Genomic DNA, 20393 nt, shown 5'->3' with positions numbered 1-20393 from the left:
GACTTGGTTGTTTACCACTTCCAGTGAAACAATGGGGCTGTTTCATGTGGAATTGCAGTGATTAATGAATTATTAAATTAATTAATCATTTGAAGTCACTTTTTAATAAGATGTTCAAATTTTCTGATTTCAGTCTGTTGAATGTGAATATTTTCTGTTTTTTTTTTTGTTTTTTTTATTGTGTTCCTTGCTCCTGACAGTAAACTAAATAATCTTTGGGCTATAGACCAAACATGACATTTGATGACATAATCTTGAGCTTTGGGAAACACTAATCAAAAATTTTTCACCTATTTATTTATTTAACTGACCAAATGACTAATTAATTAATCAAGAATAATCCATAACAGTTGTTAATGGCACCCCTAGTTTTGTGTTAAACATCCTCAAAGTCTTCAGACTTTTACTTATAAACTTGCACAAACCCTTGTTAGAAGCACAGTGTGCCCTAAAATGGCTCATTTTAGACATGTAACAAAAGCAACAGATGTTTCATTTAGTGGAAGGGTAACTTGGCTGGGGTAATTCCATGTCAAGGAAACTGATATTTAAAACTTTTCCTGATTGACGAGTGTAGATTTGCTTCATACTTCACATAAATAATGTCATTATACCCACCGACTAGTGTGCAAAATTTTTGGCTTATTCGTTTCAGTTACTGAGATATGAAATCGTTAAAAAAGGGACTGTAGCCCTAAACGAGTGTTCCTGAAAAATTTGCAAGTTCCAGAAGTTATTACTTTTGAAATATTCATGGTGTGTGTGTATTAAGTTTGTACTGTCAAACAAACTATATTTAGTAACGCTTCAAAGATGGTTTTCATAGGTTTGGGTAATTGTCTTTGGGTAATTTCTTCTGCCATGACTTTTGTTTCGTGCACACATTTTGTTTATTTGGCCATGTCCCTCTGTTCCTTGTCTCGGTCTCTGGCCTGTGATCTTGTTCCATTTATTAGCTGGTCATTGTGTAACTTTTCATCTATTCTGTGTTTTTAATTTTTTTTTTTTTTTGTCTTATAAATCAGAAATTTGGATTTCTTTCAAACATGCATCTAGTTGCTGGGAAATTAAGTACTATAATATGTTGTTGATGATAAAGGTCTGATGTGTCATAGTGTGAGTGATGAAGTGAGCTCCAAAGCACAAAATAAACCAAGTACAAACTTCAGCATGCCATAAATTAGTAAATATGCAACTGTAGGCCAACTGTTTTTAGAGGTTAGCGACATCTAATAGCATAGATGTGTCTGTGTAATGTTCTAGCATCTATAGCTCAAAAGTAATGAGTTATGGAACTTTGCAAAAAAAAAAATTCAAACACATTTCCTGACCTGCTTGATAGGCAACTTGCAATGGATCCAATTTATCTAATGTTACTGACAAAATTTCATCCTTCAAAATTTTTTCAAAGCTTTTCATTACCAGAGACGTAAGTGTGATTGGCCTGTATTTGTCTAACTCTTTGGGGTTTTTTGATTTAGGGATGGGTATTATTTTTTTTTCCTTACAGTAGGTAGACTATCTGACCACTATCTACACACTTTAGAAAAAGAATTGTGAAGATTTCACCAAGCTGGTCGGCGCAAAAGCGCAGTGTGTGCCCCCATATAGCGTCAGGGCCAGCAGCCTCCCCTATTTTTATTTTCTTAAGTAGGGTTGGAACCTGTTTCTAGGATATCTGTCATTTTGAGGTGTCAGTGAATCTGTTAACTTAGAGGCTTCACCTGACAGGGGCCTTTCAAATCTGGAAAAAAAAATCATTTAAAAACAACTGGCAAGTTGGCATCATCCACACCAGTCACCCTGATGTCTGGTTCCAGGGTTCTCAATCCGGTCCCCTGAACCTGCACATTTTCCATCTCTCCCTGCTCTGCCACAAGCTGATTTGATACCTCAGGTGCACAGCCAATCAACTCCTAATAGACACCTGAATTGGCTAATCAGCTTGTGGTAGAGCAGGGTGAGATGGAAAATGTGCAGATTCAGGGTTCCCTGAGGACTGGATTGACAACCCCTACATTCCTTGCCAGGCTGCCTTTAGATTCCTGTTAGTGTATTGATTTTCAATTTTATCTTTGTACTGAATTTTTGTCTTCATTATTTCATTTTTTTTTTTTTTACCTCTGGAAACTGCTTTTGTCCCCAAAGGGTCCCCACAATAAAACGTCTTTTTTTTTTTCTTTATTTTTGTTGATAACAGTTTTTAGTTGTTACCCATGGTTTGTTATTTGGATAAATATCTACCTTTTTTGTTGGGATAACTACATCAACACAAAAAGATATACCGTATATACGCGGACACTGTATCGACTAATTCATTAATGTCACCGCAAGCATCATAGAAACATTGCCACTCAGTATAATTAAAGCACTCCTGGTGGGAGGATATGCTGTCATGTGACCAGATTTTTTACAGTCTTCTCCTCCCGATCCAGACGCCTAAAGGTGGGTTGATACACAGGCATTTAAAACATGCTGTTGTGGTCAGAAGGACCAAGAGACTGCATGGGCCTGGATCTCTGCACTCCATTTACCAATCCAATGCAACGATCAATAACAGTATCCTTCTGCATGGTAGCACAGGTTACATACTGTTCATATGATCTAAGAGTTTTATCAAAAACGCAGTGGTTAAAATCTCCAAAGATAAACTTGGGTGCCTACACAAGTGTGGAAAACATCTGTTGAAACTCAGCGGGTAAATGAAATGGACGGAGAGACACTGTAAGCAATTCAGTGTCTGAAGTGCATATTCATTCTCTAACCAGGAGGCACACATCTCCTCTGCGGCGTTTCCTGGTGATATTCGGTCTCAGTTCAGATGGATTGGGCTTCCAAACCCACTTATATTTAACCCCTCATCCCAATCCAACTCACCCAACCGTGTTTCCGTAAAGGTGAGAAGGCAAGTGTCTTTAATGCAAGGTTTCCATTTAACCCATCCCTCCAGCTTGTCCAACATGTGTCTGAGAGAATGGACATTTGACAGCACATTTCACTCGCACACAGACGTAAAAATAAATAAATAAAAACCAGAAACGATGAAACGCTCACTAAACCAAACCAATTAAAATGAAGACAGATGGACTGTACTGTTGGGTTGCACACGCACTGCAGTGCCCCCTAGCTCTCTTTTCTTTGGCCAGAGTCCAAATCCTACCCTCTTGTGTCTCAGGCGTTAGCTGCTAAGTCCTCCCAGATCTCTGTGTTGATGTCCAGAGCCTTCAGATCACGCTGACTGAAATCCTTGTAGCGTAGCAGGAGATCACCAACAGATCTCTTCCCAGAGGGATGCTCACTGTACATGATGTCTTTGGGTATTCTTTTCAACACATTTATTAAGGCCACAACATGTCCTGTGGTTTTGTTTTGTTTTTGTTTGTGTTTTTTTTAAGTCCATATCTCAAAACATAAAGATACAAGCCAATTTGGTGTTTCGCAGTTGTGAATCTCGTGCTGTCTCGCGTCCGTGACTCACACGAGAGATCGGTTTCAGCAAAGTTCCAGTTCAGGGCACAATGTAAACAAACGTTGTGAAGTATGGACAACAAGACAACATTGGTGGACGGCAGAAGTTCATCACAGGTGCTACACCTCTTCTGGATAACCCTCTCAACTTGGGAGAACATGTCATCATCATAATCACCCCTGAATTCGCTGGATCAACGCCATTCACGTCTTTGTTAGTCATTGTTTACATGCGCTGTGCGACGGCGGAACTCTGCTGGCATCGCGGTGCATTCTGGGAAGCACAGGACGCCGCCAGGGGCATTATGGGAAACGTTAAAGTACCGAATAATTTTCCACAGTAGTCGTTGGTTACAATGAGAGTATTTACATAAGGTATGAAGCAAATACAAAATGGTTAGTTCGGAGACCTCGGTTGATTTTTTTTTTTTTTTTTTTTTTTTTTTTTTTAACATGGCATAATCTGAAGGTTAAGGAAGAATTTATTAGCTTTTGTGTGACTTTTAATTCTTATTTTTAGAATGTCTTTTCATTGGTTTCCATTTTATTTGTACTTTTGTAAAGTGGTGCTCTTTCTAGTTTATTCTCTGCTTTCGGATGGAACAATACGTATATCATCGTATGCATTTAGCTCACACAGTAGTTTATTTTGTACCTCATTCCACTCATCATAGTCTTCATGTTCTTTGATATCAGTTGTAGTAATTTGTCTTATCATTCTTGATCAGAGTTCTGTAAAGAACTGTCTTGTGTCTAACTACTTTTAAATGTAATGCATATAGACATATCAGTCTGGGAAATCTCTCATGAACCATCTTTTGAGTACAAAAATGCATAAAGTAATCACTTAATTGACTTTTCAAGCAAAAAACTGAATCAATTTTTTTTTTTTTTTTTATGGACCTGCTGCTTCTCCCTCTTTCCAATCAATGATGTCAGTTTGGACTCTAAGAACTTTGGCGGGTATTAATATTTTATGGTTCTCAAATGACCTTTTGATAAAACTAAACATCCAGATCTCACTGCAACTGAACAACCTACATTAAGAATTACTGCAGGTACATATTGCGCAGCCCTGCTGTTGATTTGTCTATGAGCATAACTAAAACCTTCCATTCCTTTGTTTGAAATAAGTGTCATTCATTCAGAACTAAGTATATGTAACATAGATACATTGATTCAAATTTTAAATTGTGACTGAAAAACATTGTCAGAAAGGATTGACAGCTATTTACTAGACACAAACCAATATTATTATGATTAATTGTATTTAGTGGTTTAGTTTATCTCTGCAGATACTTTGTAATATTTGGATTGCCACAAGGAATACCTGAGGTACCACTGTTACTGCTATTACTACAGTTTGAGAAACTCTTAAGAGATTTATCAAAATAGTAATGTGGAGATTAATTGACACTAGAAAGCAAAAAAGCACAAGTTGATGATTTAACCTGCCTGGCTATTATCCAGAATTGTCTAAAAATCTAATGTCTTTTTTTGGACTTTTTTTTATATTTGGCTCACAAGTTGTTGAGTACTGGTGCTAACAAACTAACAGAGTGCAAAAACATTACCTCATTCGTAGAAGTTTAAAAAAAATCAAAAATTTGCTGAACTTCATGTTACAGTATTGCCAACAGCACTGCAGTTAATTAATAAAACTATCTCAATGTTGGTGTATTATAAAGGAGCATGTGAAGGTCAGACATGTTGTTGGTAGTGATGGGGCTTTTCTGTTTTTGACGAACTGATCATTTTCAACAAGTTCAGAGTCCAGGCTTCAGGTATTGCAGAAGAAATGTGGCTCACTTCTTTCATTATATCCATCAGCTTTTATAGGCTCTTCTGGCTAATACTGCTAGCCATCGATGATAGTTATGACAGTTTAGCTACTTTCCCTTGTGTTGTCATGCAACATCGCCACCATCATCCATAAATCATTATTGCTGCCCCAAGTGAAACTCTATTTAACAAACACGTCATTTACCAGTCATTTCACCTGTCTTTATGTCTTGTGCTTGGTAGACTTGCTGATCTTGTTTTGTTTCTTCCAAGGAGAACAGCGTCTCTGTTCCTGTTACACCCTGTGTGGGTGAATCAGTTGAGGTGTGGCTGTCGTTTAAGAAAAGGGGCTGTACCATACCTCCACAACATGGCTCATTACATCCCATGAGGTTCCAGTAAAACAAAATGATGTGGCTCTGGTTGGCTGTTTTCTCATGCAAAAGGTGCTATAAAGTTTACTTTGTTTGTGCGTGCTTTGTGTGTGCTGCTGACTTTTTGTCACCACAAAATGTACCAGGTGGTATGATTTTTATGATTAACTGCATAGAGTAATAATGGCTTTATAACCAATTAGATCTGGGAGCACATGCTGGTGCCCCGTGTTACCATATCCTCCATGCTACAGAAGCCCTGAGTGATAGCCAGGCAGACCACAAGTACATCCCTAACTTCTGATAGTAGTCATATTATCTGCTGCAGTGATGCTGTATGTGGGTCTTCCCTGAAATCTTCAGCACTGAGGCCACCTACATGTTGGCTCATGCATGGGGAACGACTCTACATTGCTGTAGTGTCATAGCTGATATTCCCTCATAGTTTAGGTAGTTTTACATCTCATCTGAGCCTCCCTATGTAACCAGTCATTTGAAGCAAAGGATTCCAGTGGTACCCAAGGGTTCTCTAGGGAGATTTGGTACCAAAGGCATCCAGTCTCTTGTGAAATGGTCAGATTTTGAAGCCTAGTTAATCTGAGCTTCATTGTATGCTCATTGATGTGGATATCTGACATTATCAAATGTATTTGTCCCTCCACAGCCAAGTGCCAGTGCCTCAGTAGGCTGATCACTGTACCAATCAGATCAAGAGTAGGTTCTGTCCACTTCTGGGTCTGCAGACTTCTGGAATTTTTGTAGTAGACATAACGCAGATGTGTTTGCACTTGATGAGTTGTCTCTTAATAGCCCTAAACTAACTATTACAATCTCTCACGTTATCCGACTGTTTGATCAAAGAGACAAATCTAGTCAAAGTGTGTGTGTGTGTTGGCAACTGTATCAGCTCGGTGAGGTTTCATCATGGGGTGTCTGATGTAAACCCTCTTTGTAAATGTCTTCCATGTCTTGCCTTCATTACAAATTTCCGTTCGTAAGCATTTCTTATCCTGTCTGTTGTCTGCTAAGATATGACACCAAAACTCCATCATTAAGGTCCATGTTCAGGACAAAGAAGAAATTTGCTTTTTGTGTGTATGCTCATGGATCTCTAGTTTTAAAGACTGTTTCACACCATAGAACAGTGAAATTGGGGATTGTAAGTCCTTTATTCTGCAGGAAGCACTGCTGTGTGTTGAACAGGTGAGCCAAAGGTTTGCATGATAGTTCTACATGTGTGACTTTGTTTTTTTGTTTTGTTTTGTATTAGTCAAGCAGTAATGTGTATGTTGTAGGTGTGTCTGATTGTGGAGATGGCGTGTAGCTGCCAGAATTCTGAAATGGCTAAACCATAAGGAGTTTAGGTGTGGGCCCCCCCCCCTTTTTTTTTTTTTTTTTAACATATGTGTGCTGTGTTCGGAATTCGGATATTAAGGTTTTGGGTTCGTGTGTTTTTCTTTTATTTTTTTTGTTTGTTTTTTCAGTCAATGTGCATTGGTACCCACATTAGAGCCATTTTTTTCCATCTGTCTGATAGATCACATGCTATGCTGCTGTTGCTCTTTATTCAGGTTCAGGCATAACGTGCAAAATATTGAAAATGTCAGACTGCTCACACATACTGTAGGCACAGCAAGAGTGGTCACTACAGGCCATGGAGCAGAAACTGGGATGTACTTTTGCTTCCTGTCAGACTTGGCCACAAATCCATTCAGGCTGTGGCCTAAAAGCATCCAGTGTCATTAGTTTCCTGTGTGTGTGTGTGTGTGTGTGTGTGTGTGTGTGTGTGTGTGTGTGTGTGTGTGTTATACCCTAATATGTGTGTTCCTCAAGGGTTCGGCGCGGTACCTTAGCTGTTCCTAGGACTGCACTCTTCTGGGCAGAGATATCAATTAATCAATCAATCAGTTTTATTTATATAGCGCCAAATCACAACAAACAGTTGCCCCAAGGCGCTTTATATTGTAAGGCAAGGCCATACAATAATTACGTAAAAACCCCAACGGTCAAAACGACCCCCTGTGAGCAAGCACTTAGCGACAGTGGGAAGGAAAAACTCCCTTTTAACAGGAAGAAACCTCCAGCAGAACCAGGCTCAGGGAGGGGCAGTCTTCTGCTGGGACTGGTTGGGGCTGAGGGAGAGAACCAGGAAAAAAAACATGCTGTGGAGGGGAGCAGAGATCAATCACTAATGATTAAATGCAGAGTGGTGCATACAGAGCAAAAAGAGAAAGAAACACTCAGTGCATCATGGGAACCGCCCAGCAGTCTAAGTCTATAGCAGCATAACTAAGGGATGGTTCAGGGTCACCTGATTCAGCCCTAACTATAAGCTTTAGCAAAAAGGAAAGTTTTAAGCATAATCTTAAAAGTAGAGAGGGTGTCTGTCTCCCTGATCTGAATTGGGAGCTGGTTCCACAGGAGAGGAGCCTGAAAGCTGAAGGCTCTGCCTCCCATTCTACTCTTACAAACCCTAGGAACTACAAGTAAGCCTGCAGTCTGAGAGCGAAGCGCTCTATTGGGGTGATATGGTACTATGAGGTCCCTAAGATAAGATGGGACCTGATTATTCAAAACCTTATAAGTAAGAAGAAGAATTTTAAATTCTATTCTAGAATTAACAGGAAGCCAATGAAGAGAGGCCAATATGGGTGAGATATGCTCTCTCCTTCTAGTCCCCGTTAGTACTCTAGCTGCAGCATTTTGAATTAACTGAAGGCTTTTTCAGGGAACTTTTAGGACAACCTGATAATAATGAATTACAATAGTCCAGCCTAGAGGAAATAAATGCATGAATTAGTTTTTCAGCATCACTCTGAGACAAGACCTTTCTAATTTTAGAGATATTGCGTAAATGCAAAAAAGCAGTCCTACATATTTGTTTAATATGCGCTTTGAATGACATATCCTGATCAAAAATGACTCCAAGATTTCTTACAGTATTACTAGAGGTCAGGGTAATGCCATCCAGAGTAAGGATCTGGTTAGACACCATGTTTCTAAGATTTGTGGGGCCAAGTACAATAACTTCAGTTTTATCTGAGTTTAAAAGCAGGAAATTAGAGGTCATCCATGTCTTTATGTCTGTAAGACAATCCTGCAGTTTAGCTAATTGGTGTGCGTCCTCTGGCTTCATGGATAGATAAAGCTGGGTATCATCTGCGTAACAATGAAAATTTAAGCAATGCCGTCTAATAATACTGCCTAAGGGAAGCATGTATAAAGTGAATAAAATTGGTCCTAGCACAGAACCTTGTGGAACTCCTTAATTAACCTTAGTCTGTGAAGAAGATTCCCCATTTACATGAACAAATTGTAATCTATTATATAAATATGATTCAAACCACCGCAGCACAGTGCCTTTAATACCTATGGCATGCTCTAATCTCTGTAATAAAATTTTATGGTCAACAGTATCAAAAGCAGCACTGAGGTCTAACAGAACAAGCACAGAGATGAGTCCACTGTCCGAGGCCATAAGAAGATCATTTGTAACCTTCACTAATGCTGTTTCTGTACTATGATGAATTCTAAAACCTGACTGAAACTCTTCAAATAGACCATTCCTCTGCAGATGATCAGTTAGCTGTTTTACAACTACCCTTTCAAGAATTTTTGAGAGAAAAGGAAGGTTGGAGATTGGTCTATAATTAGCTAAGATAGCTGGGTCAAGTGATGGCTTTTTAAGTAATGGTTTAATTACTGCCACCTTAAAAGCCTGTGGTACATAGCCAACTAATAAAGATAGATTGATCATATTTAAGATCGAAGCATTAAATAATGGTAGGACTTCCTTGAGCAGCCTGGTAGGAATGGGGTCTAATAGACATGTTGATGGTTTGGATGAAGTAACTAATGAAAATAACTCAGACAGAACAATCTGAGAGAAAGAGTCTAACCAAATACTGGCATCACTGAAAGCAGCCAAAGATAACGATACGTCTTTGGGATGGTTATGAGTAATTTTTTCTCTAATAGTTAAAATTTTATTAGCAAAGAAAGTCATGAAGTCATTACTAGTTAAAGTTAAAGGAATACTCGGCTCAATAGAGCTCTGACTCTTTGTCAGCCTGGCTACAGTGCTCAAAAGAAACCTGGGGTTGTTCTTATTTTCTTCAATTAGTGATGCGTAGTAAGATGTCCTAGCTTTATGGAGGGCTTTTTTATAGAGCAACAGACTCTGTTTCCAGGCTAAGTGAAGATCTTCTAAATTAGTGAGACGCCATTTCCTCTCCAACTTACGGGTTATCTGCTTTAAGCTGCGAGTTTGTGAGTTATACCACGGAGTCAGGCACTTCTGATTTAAAGCTCTCTTTTTCAGAGGAGCTACAGCATCCAAAGTTGTCTTCAATGAGGATGTAAAACTATTGACGAGATACTCTATCTCACTTACAGAGTTTAGGTAGCTACTCTGCACTGTGTTGGTATATGGCATTAGAGAACATAAAGAAGGAATCATATCCTTAACCCTAGTTACAGTGCTTTCTGAAAGACTTCTAGTGTAATGAAACTTATTCCCCACTGCTGGGTAGTCCATCAGAGTAAATGTAAATGTTATTAAGAAATGATCAGACAGAAGGGAGTTTTCAGGGAATATTGTTAAGTCTTCAATTTCCATACCATAAGTCAGAACAAGATCTAAGATATGATTAAAGTGGTGGGTGGACTCATTTACATTTTGAGCAAAGCCAATTCAATCTAATAATAGATTAAATGCAGTGTTGAGGCTGTCATTCTCAGCATCTGTGTGGATGTTAAAATCGCCCACTATAATTATCTTATCTGAGCTAAGCACTAAGTCAGACAAAAGGTCTGAAAATTCACAGAGAAACTCACAGTAACGACCAGGTGGACGATAGATAATAACAAATAAAACTGGTTTTTGGGACTTCCAATTTGGATGGACAAGACTAAGAGTCAAGCTTTCAAATGAATTAAAGCTCTGTCTGGGTTTTTGATTAATTAATAAGCTGGAATGGAAGATTGCTGCTAATCCTCCGCCTCGGCCCGTGCTACGAGCATTCTGGCAGTTAGTGTGACCTGGGGGTGTTGACTCATTTAAACTAACATATTCATCCTGCTGTAACCAGGTTTCTGTAAGGCAGAATAAATCAATATGTTGATCAGTTATTATATCATTTACTAACAGGGACTTAGAAGAGAGAGACCTAATGTTTAATAGACCACATTTAACTGTTTTAGTCTGTGGTGCAGTTGAAGGTGCTATATTATTTTTTCTTTTTGAATTTTTATGCTTAGTTTTTGCTGGTTATTGGTGGTCTGGGAGCAGGCACCGTCTCTACGGGGATGTTCTGATGTTGTGCCTGGAATCTGCTGGAGCCACTCTTCCAGTTTGGGGGTTACAGCTCCTAGTGGTTCTATTACTACTGGGCCCACTCTGGACTTTACCTTCCTTCAGCTCCTCCTTGTATACCACTAGACCATCACCTCCCCTTCCTGATGTTGCTGTCAGGTGGGATTGGCACATCGATCACAACTGTGATTTTTCTTTCCCTTCTTAATCACCGCTATGTCTGGTTGGTTGGCTAGCAGCTGCTTGTCTCCCTGGAATTTTAAGTCCCACAGGTCTTTAGCCCTGTCATTCTCAACCACCTTTGGTGGCATCTCCCATCAGGACTTGGGGTCTTCTAATCCGTATGCAGCACAGATGTTCCTGTACATAATTCCCGACACTTGGTTGTGTCTCTTGGTGTATGCTGTCCCAGCTTGCATCTTGCATTCTGCTGCTATGTGCTATATATAGTTGAAGGACTAGTGAAAATAAAGCTGAACAGCCTTTCAAATTTCACAAAGCTGACAAAATTTAGTCTCTGTCGAGATCCAAGCATTATAATGTGGGTTTATATTTGTGACATTTTGCTAAATTGCAGCATTTTTAGATTTAGTGTTTATTTCTCGCTAACATTTACAAAATATATGAGAAACAGATCACCTTGCTCAGCGTGCCGCTCTCATTGGACCAACATCTCTGCTATTTTGGAATTCTGGGATAGCTCGCAGCCACAGATTGAGCTCGCTGGACTACTTTCACCACCCTGCTCAGCGTGCCACTGTCATTGGAGCAACAACACACAGAATTTGTTTTTGTCATTGTTGATGACTCATCCAGAATATGTTAGATAATTAAAATAAATTTTCTTGCATATCAATCCATACTTGCAGTTCACTCATCACTGTAGGTGTCAAAACAGTATAATTGGTTGCACTTTCAATGTGATTTTTATTTATTACGTCCGCCAAAGACGTAATAAAATCATGTTTATTTATTTATTGTCTGTCTTTTAGCAAGATTACGTCAAAACTACTGCACGGATTTTGATGACATTTTCACCACAGATGGATATTAGGCCATGCAAGACTCCATAAAATTTTGTAGGTGATCTGGATTCTGGATCAAGTTTCACTTCATATAGGCTTTGAAGGATTACTGTTAGCAGGATTACATCAAAACTACTGCACGATTGTCACCACATTTGCACCACAGATACATATTAGGCCATGGAAGACTCCATTAAATTTTGGAGGTGATCTGGATTCTGGATCAAGTTTTACTTTATATAGACTTTGAAGGATTACGTCAAAACCACTTCACAGATTCTCACCAAATTTGCACCACAGACAGATTTTAGGATATAGAAGAATCCACTCAATTTTGGAGGTGATCCGGATCCAGATTGGGGTATGTCAGAAATTTCTGATTGCTCTTGTATATTTATTTATTTTTATCCCCATTTGCAGAGGAAGTGGAAGGTGTTTTGGGAACTGATTTCTAGTTCTTTCCTGGATGCTTGTCTGACAACAGCATTTAAGGGAAATGTGGCAGGAGGACAGTTATGTTACTTTTATTTTCAAGTGATGTTAGTTTGAGGCCAACATCTCTTAAACTACTGTTAAATGAAGTGACAAAGCTCCCCCCCCCCTCCCCCCCCCCCCAAAAAATTCCCTTTTCTTCAAAACTGGATTTCAAAAGCTGTCAGTCACAGGTTAATCATGAGGAATGTCAACATTGTTACACCCCACCTAGCAATAATGTGTATCTCAGGGAGATACAAATTAGATAAAGCGTGTCATGCTGTATAAGGCTTCTTCAATTATGTCAGAGTTTGGTGCAAACATGTACTGGATGTGTGTCACTGGAAGAAACCAGGACACATTGAACTGTTAATATTCAACTATCGTCTTGCAGTTCGGCACTCTTTGTTCTCCAGCATGTTTCTGTTGATTTGCCTGTGAGGCTGAGAGCTAGTCTGACTTGAGCTCTGAATTATTTGCCAAACCAGTTCCCAGTCCACAGCACTAGATGAGTTTAGCAGCACTTTAGTGTTTGGGTTCAACAGTGATATACAAATCTTCTTCTCATCTTTTTCTCTTGTATGTAATTTGTTTGTTAAAGACTTTGGCAGTCAGAGCCGTGGACATAGATCGATCAGTAAGAAATAAAGGTATGTTGTTCATTTTTCAGTTGTATGGAAATGTCACTCTCACTGTAATGTGATTACAATGTGTGGTTTTAATTAATATTTCACTACATTACCACTTTAAAAAAACATTTTTTAAGAGTCCTAATATCGATGGTCCTGCTGTAGAGTTTTCTACTGGCACAAAGCAGGCTGTGTGGTACCATCAAGCAGTAAGCTTCCATGGCATCAGGTGAAGCACTACCAGAAGAAAAAGTTGCAGTTCCTTGACTGGCCGCTAGAGGCTGGCTGAAAAATAGAGCAGTTTCCCGTTAAAATGGCCAACTTTTACAGCAGAAATAAACATGTTTACAGCCTGGTACAAAAAAACGGTTTTTGTCTCTATAGTTTCCTTCTCCATAACAACTCTACGGGGGGGGGGGGGGGTTGTAACTTCTTAGCTTAAGATGTTTGAAGCCATGACATTATGTATAATTGGGGGCGTGGTCACTTTGAGTGACAGCTTACCGAACTGAGCTTAGACTCATAGCGTCTTTAGCGCAGAGGCCGCTCGAACCAGCTGCTAGCTGTTGTAAAGGGCTGTGTCTATTGTTTTTGATTATTTTATAAAATAAATAAATAAACACCAGTACTCTCAAAATGCCACTACTGCTCTCAGTTCCGTCCAGCATTTACGTTGTCTGCCGTAAGGAATGCAATTGGCTGATGTGCCGACGGCCCTCTTCAGAGGTATACAAATTTGATGATTATTTCTCCTCGCACACCTTCTGGCTTTCCTCAGATCTGTGTTATTGCTTGAGGTGGTGGAACAAATGTATCTGCTCTTCTGAACTCAAACCAGTTACATCTTCTTGCCTGTTCTCATTCTACATGTTAGCTGCCCCCATGTGGTGTGCGTGTAAATGAATCATCAACTCTGTCGTTAATATTGCAGATGACAGGTTCTTATCATGTGGAGAAATTCTACATGTATATCACGGACGACACAAGATGGCCCATCCTTACATCATACGCATCAAAATTTAGATTTATAGGAACAAATTGAACTGTGAAGAAATTCTGACTTGTAGCCACTTTAGAGGTGACAGAAATTGCCAATGGTGAAGGTGTGACAAAATGCGGGCTTTTTTTTTTTTTGTTTAACACCATTATCACATACATTTTAATATGACACGTTAACAATGTTTTAGCAACCTACAGGCAATGCCAGGCTTATTGTGGCCTGATTAACTCTACAACCAGTGCAGCTTGGCTGTACTGCACCTTCTGCAGCTGAATTGTGATTATTTCGTCCAGCTCAGTGTCACACGGCTCACATCAGACTTTTTCCACCACTATGTGGCTAGACTGCTCTTTATTAGAGTGCCTCCTAACAAAGCACAAATATATTTTTACTCAATTAATTTGGGATTATTCTGAAATAGAATATTAAATTCGTGTTTAATTATATGTAAATAGGAATTGCTTTGTGAATTATAGCACTGACGTTTGTATTTGTACTTGCTCACAGAGCAACTGCAGTTTTAATTCTGTTCAACTTAATGTAAACCCTAATTTTAAGAGTGAAGTTTATCATTATTATGTTAAATTTAAGTGCGAAAATGATATCAAGGTAATTGTGAATGTGTGCTCACATTGTTGCAGCAAAACGTATCTGGCCTACATCACCCCCATTAGTGTTGATGTGATGCAGTGCAGCAGTCGTGCATGGGGTGATGTTACCCACCCTGAGAAAGTGCATTGCATCCACAGCCAAAATGTTTTGAACTTTGACCTTGCACCCTGCGGACTTATTGTGCAGGCAGCCAGATGGGTTGATTTCAGTGGACCAGTGTGGCGTGCAGAGCACAAGACTGTAACAATAAAACACAAATAGAGACTGGTTGTGGAAAAAAGAAACAAAAGCCCCATCACTTATTTTCAGCAGTAAATATTTCATTTAATTTATTTGCACTTTGATTTTACTTTCAGTCTCTTGTTTGCATATGTGCTCATTCTCTCTCTCTCTCTCTTTTTTTTTAATGTTAGTCCTGGGGAGAGAGATTCCCCCCTATTTTGTGATGGCCTTGCTGGCCGTTTCCTCAATCCAGGCATGACTGTTACCCCCAAAACATCCAGCATTGAGCCCGCTACCTCCTCTGACCACAATACCAGACCAAGGTTAGTGAGCATTTATTTGTCTGTTGTGCACATTGTAAACTTCCCAATGTCTCGATTGGATTTTTGCATCATAGAGAAATTGGATTTGCATTTATGTGGATGTGATCATTTTTGTTGCATGAAACCTGAATTGATGTCATGCTTTAAAGGTAGACAGTGTGGCTGTATGTGTCTTTGTGTGGTGACATCACTTTTTAATAAAACTATTGAATGTTATCTCACTGCATCCTAATAGCATCAGGTGCAGATGGACGAAACTGATGGCATCCGGTTAAGGCGCTCCTCTGAGGACGTTGTGTCACTGGCTTCTTACTTAAATGAGACCATAAACCAAGAAGGTCAGTGTCTGAGGGGATGAGGAACTGCTGAAAAGTTCCCTGTGCCTCTGTCACGGTAATACCCACTCAGAAAAATCACCAGAAAGTGTAAATCACATCATTTTAGCATCATTTAATATTTTCCTGTACAACAAAATTAATCACACTCAGGGAAAATGGCTCATTCTTATTAATTTCATACTTGAAAAATCGTACACAATTTTGAGATGGAATTAAAAATGGAAATGACATAATGAAAAATTGTGTGTAAATTATAAGAATTGACAATATACTGCAAAGAAAGATGGCAGTTGTAGGTGCTTTTATTATTTGTGTAGCGGTATTAATCTGGTGCCAAGTTTCAGAAAGTTGCATTATTTTTTTTTCTCTCTCTTTCTCTCTCGGGTTGTGGACAAATCTAGACATCGTTTTAGGTTTTGGGAAATGACAAGCAACATTTTTCACCATCTTATGCAGCAAAAAAAATCAATTGATTAATTGGAAACATAATCAACATATTTATCAACAATGAAAATAATAAATCGTTGTGAATAATCAGCCAAATTTGTGCTTTATGGCCTGATAATCATCATATAAACTGTGCATAATGGCACTTGCATTAATGAAGCTACTGTTTTATCCAAATCTCATTTATTATTTTTGTGTATTTCTTTAATATTTCTTCACATTTGGGTCATGGACAAATGATGTACATTTGTGTCTTTGGCTAACTCTGCTTCATTTACATGTTTTTAATGTTTGCAATGAGGATTGTGCTGTATAACTAAAAGATACCATGACGTTAATACTCAGCCCTCCATTGATGACCAGACTACTATAAGTATTGTAAAAGTGGACATGCTGCCTATTTATGAATGAATGAATTTATTCAGCACACAGACAAAAATGACAAATTAACCTCACAGTGAAAACAAAGAAAACAATCCAACAAGGCGCCCATGTGACTGAAAGGATGTGGGTAGAAGCAAAAGCTTATAAATGCCCACCCCTTTAACCAGAAGAACAAAAAAAATATATGAATATGTATAAATATGTACACACCCATGATAACTGATACAAAATTTAAAATCACTAAACTAAGATTTCAAAACACAAACATGCAAACAGCAGTGGGCCATGCACAAACCCAAAAACCAAAACAAAATCGATAAATCTAGTTCATCATGTTATAACAAGTAATTAAATGATTTTTGAAGAGCCTTTTGAAGTCAGCCAAGTTACCGAGCGACTTTATGTTATCCGGGCACAAATTCCAAATATTAACATCTTTAACAGAAACACAATGACTTTTTACTGTAGTTCGAATCTTCGGTTTTTGAAATAATAATGTTCCTCACAAATTATGACTGGAGTCCCTCATTTTGAATAGGTCGTGGACATGTGGTAAAAGGTTTTTTTTTTTTTTTTTACTTTAAACATAATTTGTATTAAGCTATAGTCAATCAGGTCCCAAAATCTTAAAATGTTTAAACAGACAAATAATGGATTTGTTGGCTCACGATATGATTTATTACTAATAATTCTTATGGCTTTCTTTTGTAGTAAGAATATTGACTTTGTATTCGTTTTGTAGATGGTTCCCTAAACTTCAATGCAATAGCTCATGTACGGAACTAGTAATAAATGATATAGGGTACCTAATGACCGATGGGGGAGGAAGTATTGTGCTTTGTACAAATTGGCAATGACTTTTGACATTTTTGTATTAACATAATTTATATGTGTTTTCCAACTCAGTTTCTCATCAATAAAAACCCCAAGAAATTTAGTTTCATTTACAAGTTCAATTTCAATATCATGCACTAATAAATTCCTGGGTTTATTTCCAAATATGATACACTTAGTTTTACCAAAATGAAGCGATAATTTATTTGAATCAAACCATTCTTTGAACTTCTGTAGTTCCTTCTCCATCAAGTCTAGAACCTCTTCCAAATGATCTCCACTACAAAACACAGTCGTGTCATCAGCAAACAAAATGCAACTCACAAATTTTGAAACCAAACATATGTCATTAATATACAAAAGAAACAATAAAGGCCCAAGGACTGAGCCCTGGGGCACCCCACAAGTACACTTCAAAAATTCTGAATTTACCCCACCAAGATGAACATACTGATAACTATTGTGCAGGTAACTTGCTGTCCAATCTTGAGCTTGTCCTCTAATACCATACTTCCATAGTTTATCCAGTAATAAGGTGTGATCTATGGTATCAATTGCTTTCTGTAAGTCAAAAAAAAAAAAAAAGAAGCTACAGCTTGTTTTCAATTGCACTCATATGTTCCACAAAATCAATCACTGCCAATGAAGTAGTCCGATTTTTTTCTAAAACCGTATTGTTGCTCAATTACTATGTGATGTTTAGGTATAAAATCATTTAACCTCTTAATAAATACCTTTTCCAAAATTTTGAAAACTGAGGTAACAATGAGATTGGCCTATAGTTTGAGAAAACATGTTTGTCACTGGATTTGAATAGTGGTATTACTTTAGCTATTTTCATTTTGGGCATTAATGACAAATTACAAATATAAACTAGATATAAATATAAACACAATAATAGTTTTGATCAAAAACATGTCAAAATTTTCGCAGTCTGTAGATTTTTTTCTTAGTTTATAATCTATATGAATTATTTTGTATTCATCAGTTTCTCTGAGTATAAGTATATTTATGAGTATAAAATAACTGAAGTTTCATGCCGTACGTTTTTGATGTAAATTGCCCCGTACTGGTATGAAGACCCTCGTATTTAGCAGTTCTGACTGGATGTTTGAGGTGTTGGTGATTGAGATGAATTACACAATGAGGACTCTTAGTTTTGTATTTCATTGTTTATAAAAATGGAAACGTCTTTAATTCATATGATAAGAGCTGCAAAGACAAAACTGCCTTCAAAATAACCCAACGTGACTCATAATGAATCATTGAGGCACACCTATGTTTTTGAGAAAACTTACGTTTGTCTGGGTAAAACAAGTCTCTGTGTGACTGTCTTCTAGACAACCATTTTTCTGCTTTGAGGAGTGACCTCGAGACTGATGCCTACAATCTGGAGGCAGAGACCTGGAGCATGACTGTGGGTCAGGCCTACCTGAAGGGCCTGAACAAAGAGGCTATTAAACGCCAGGATGTAATCTATGGTGAGATACAAAGCCTGAAATCTTAAAAATGAGTGAGGCTTTTGAAAATACTATACTTATACATGAACCTACCCTAAACCTCCAAAAGCATTCTAACAATTATGAATGAACTGATATGTCTGCCACTCCCCGTACGAGCTTATCTTTAATGTCATTTATTTGTTTGCGATGCATTCATAGCAGGCAGAATACTGATATATTGTGATGTCAGATAATCTGCTGATTCCTATTAACGGCAACCAGTACATACATATGTCACATCATATCTGACTTCTGCAGACATAGTGCAGCAGCTAAGAGAATATTTAGAGCAAAATTGTGCAAATGGTAATACAAGCACCAAAGTTGGCACAAATATTCCTTAGACATTACTCTTTTGAACAAACCGACTGGCCACTTGAATTTTCAATAGGCGGCCAGGTAGGGGTCAGTTGAAGAATTACACAGGGTCAAAATTAAAAATGCTCAAATCATTTTGATAACTACACCACATTATTTGTCTCATTGTAAACATTCCAAAAAGATGTAGTTTGGACTATCTGTGACTGAATGATCAGGAGTTATGGGGTAACAACAGCAAAAATGGTGACAAAGGTCAGTGTCAGTTTGCACAGGGGACACGAGTTAAAGTTGCTCCAATTTTGGTAAAAAAAAAAAAAAAAAAAAAGATTGCATATTATTAGTTAACAGGGTTTTAAAAAGGAATAGTTTGGACCATTTATCATGTTACAGGGTAACATATGTCACATGTCATAGAATCCAATGGACGTTGACCTTGTTTGACCTTTACTTTGGAGACCAAACATTCAACACAATCAAAACTATTCCATTAGTCCAAACTATACCTTTTTGGAATCTTTATGATCAATCAATCAATCAATCAATTTTTTATATAGCGCCAAATCACAACAAACAGTTGCCCCAAGGCGCTTTATATTGTAAGGCAAGGCCATACAATAATTATGTAAAACCCCAACGGTCAAAACGACCCCCTGTGAGCAAGCACTTGGCTACAGTGGAAAGGAAAAACTCCCTTTTAACAGGAAGAAACCTCCAGCAGAACCAGGCTCAGGGAGGGGCAGTCTTCTGCTGGGACTGGTTGGGGCTGAGGGAGAGAACCAGGAAAAAGACATGCTGTGGAGGGGAGCAGAGATCGATCACTAATGATTAAATGCAGAGTGGTGCATATAGAGCAAAAAGAGAAAGAAACAGTGCATCATGGGAACCCCCCAGCAGTCTACATCTATAGCAGCATAACTAAGGGATGGTTCAGGGTCACCTGATCCAGCCCTAACTATAAGCTTTAGCAAAAAGGAAAGTTTTAAGCCTAATCTTAAAAGTAGAGAGGGTGTCTGTCTCCCTGATCTGAATTGGGAGCTGGTTCCACAGGAGAGGAGCCTGAAAGCTGAAGGCTCTGCCTCCCATTCTACTCTTCAGGGAATACTGTTAAGTCTTCTATTTCCATACCATAAGTCAGAACAAGATCTAAGATATGATTAAAGTGGTGGGTGGACTCATTTACTTTTTGAGCAAAGCCAATAGAGTCTAATAATAGATTAAATGCAGTGTTGAGGCTGTCATTCTCAGCATCTGTGTGGATGTTAAAATCGCCCACTATAATTATCTTATCTGAGCTAAGCACTAAATCAGACAAAAGGTCTGAAAATTCACAGAGAAACTCACAGT

The 20393-nt window shown here is 38.3% G+C and overlaps 1 protein-coding gene across 4 annotated transcripts in view; it reads left to right on the top strand.

Moving 5' to 3' along the window:
* Positions 1-20393, top strand: part of arhgef18a (rho/rac guanine nucleotide exchange factor (GEF) 18a) — a 60399-nt gene that overhangs the window by 967 nt on the left and 39039 nt on the right. For 2 of the 4 annotated variants that reach the window (XM_034182459.1, XM_034182456.1), the window contains exons 2-4: positions 15092-15223; positions 15459-15561; positions 18567-18707. In XM_034182459.1, the coding sequence (XP_034038350.1) occupies positions 15471-15561; positions 18567-18707 (232 nt within the window). In that variant the 5' untranslated portion in view covers positions 15092-15223; positions 15459-15470. Of the gene's footprint in view, positions 1-13038; positions 13088-15091; positions 15224-15458; positions 15562-18566; positions 18708-20393 lie in introns of all 4 variants that reach the window. The other 2 variants (XM_034182458.1, XM_034182457.1) reach the window with 2 other exon arrangements.

This window comes from Thalassophryne amazonica, chromosome 12 (genome assembly GCF_902500255.1).
Source record: "Thalassophryne amazonica chromosome 12, fThaAma1.1, whole genome shotgun sequence".
In the NCBI taxonomy this organism is placed as follows: domain Eukaryota; kingdom Metazoa; phylum Chordata; class Actinopteri; order Batrachoidiformes; family Batrachoididae; genus Thalassophryne; species Thalassophryne amazonica.
The sequence above is the reverse complement of the archived record's forward strand: the minus strand, read 5'-3'. Positions and strand labels throughout refer to the sequence as shown.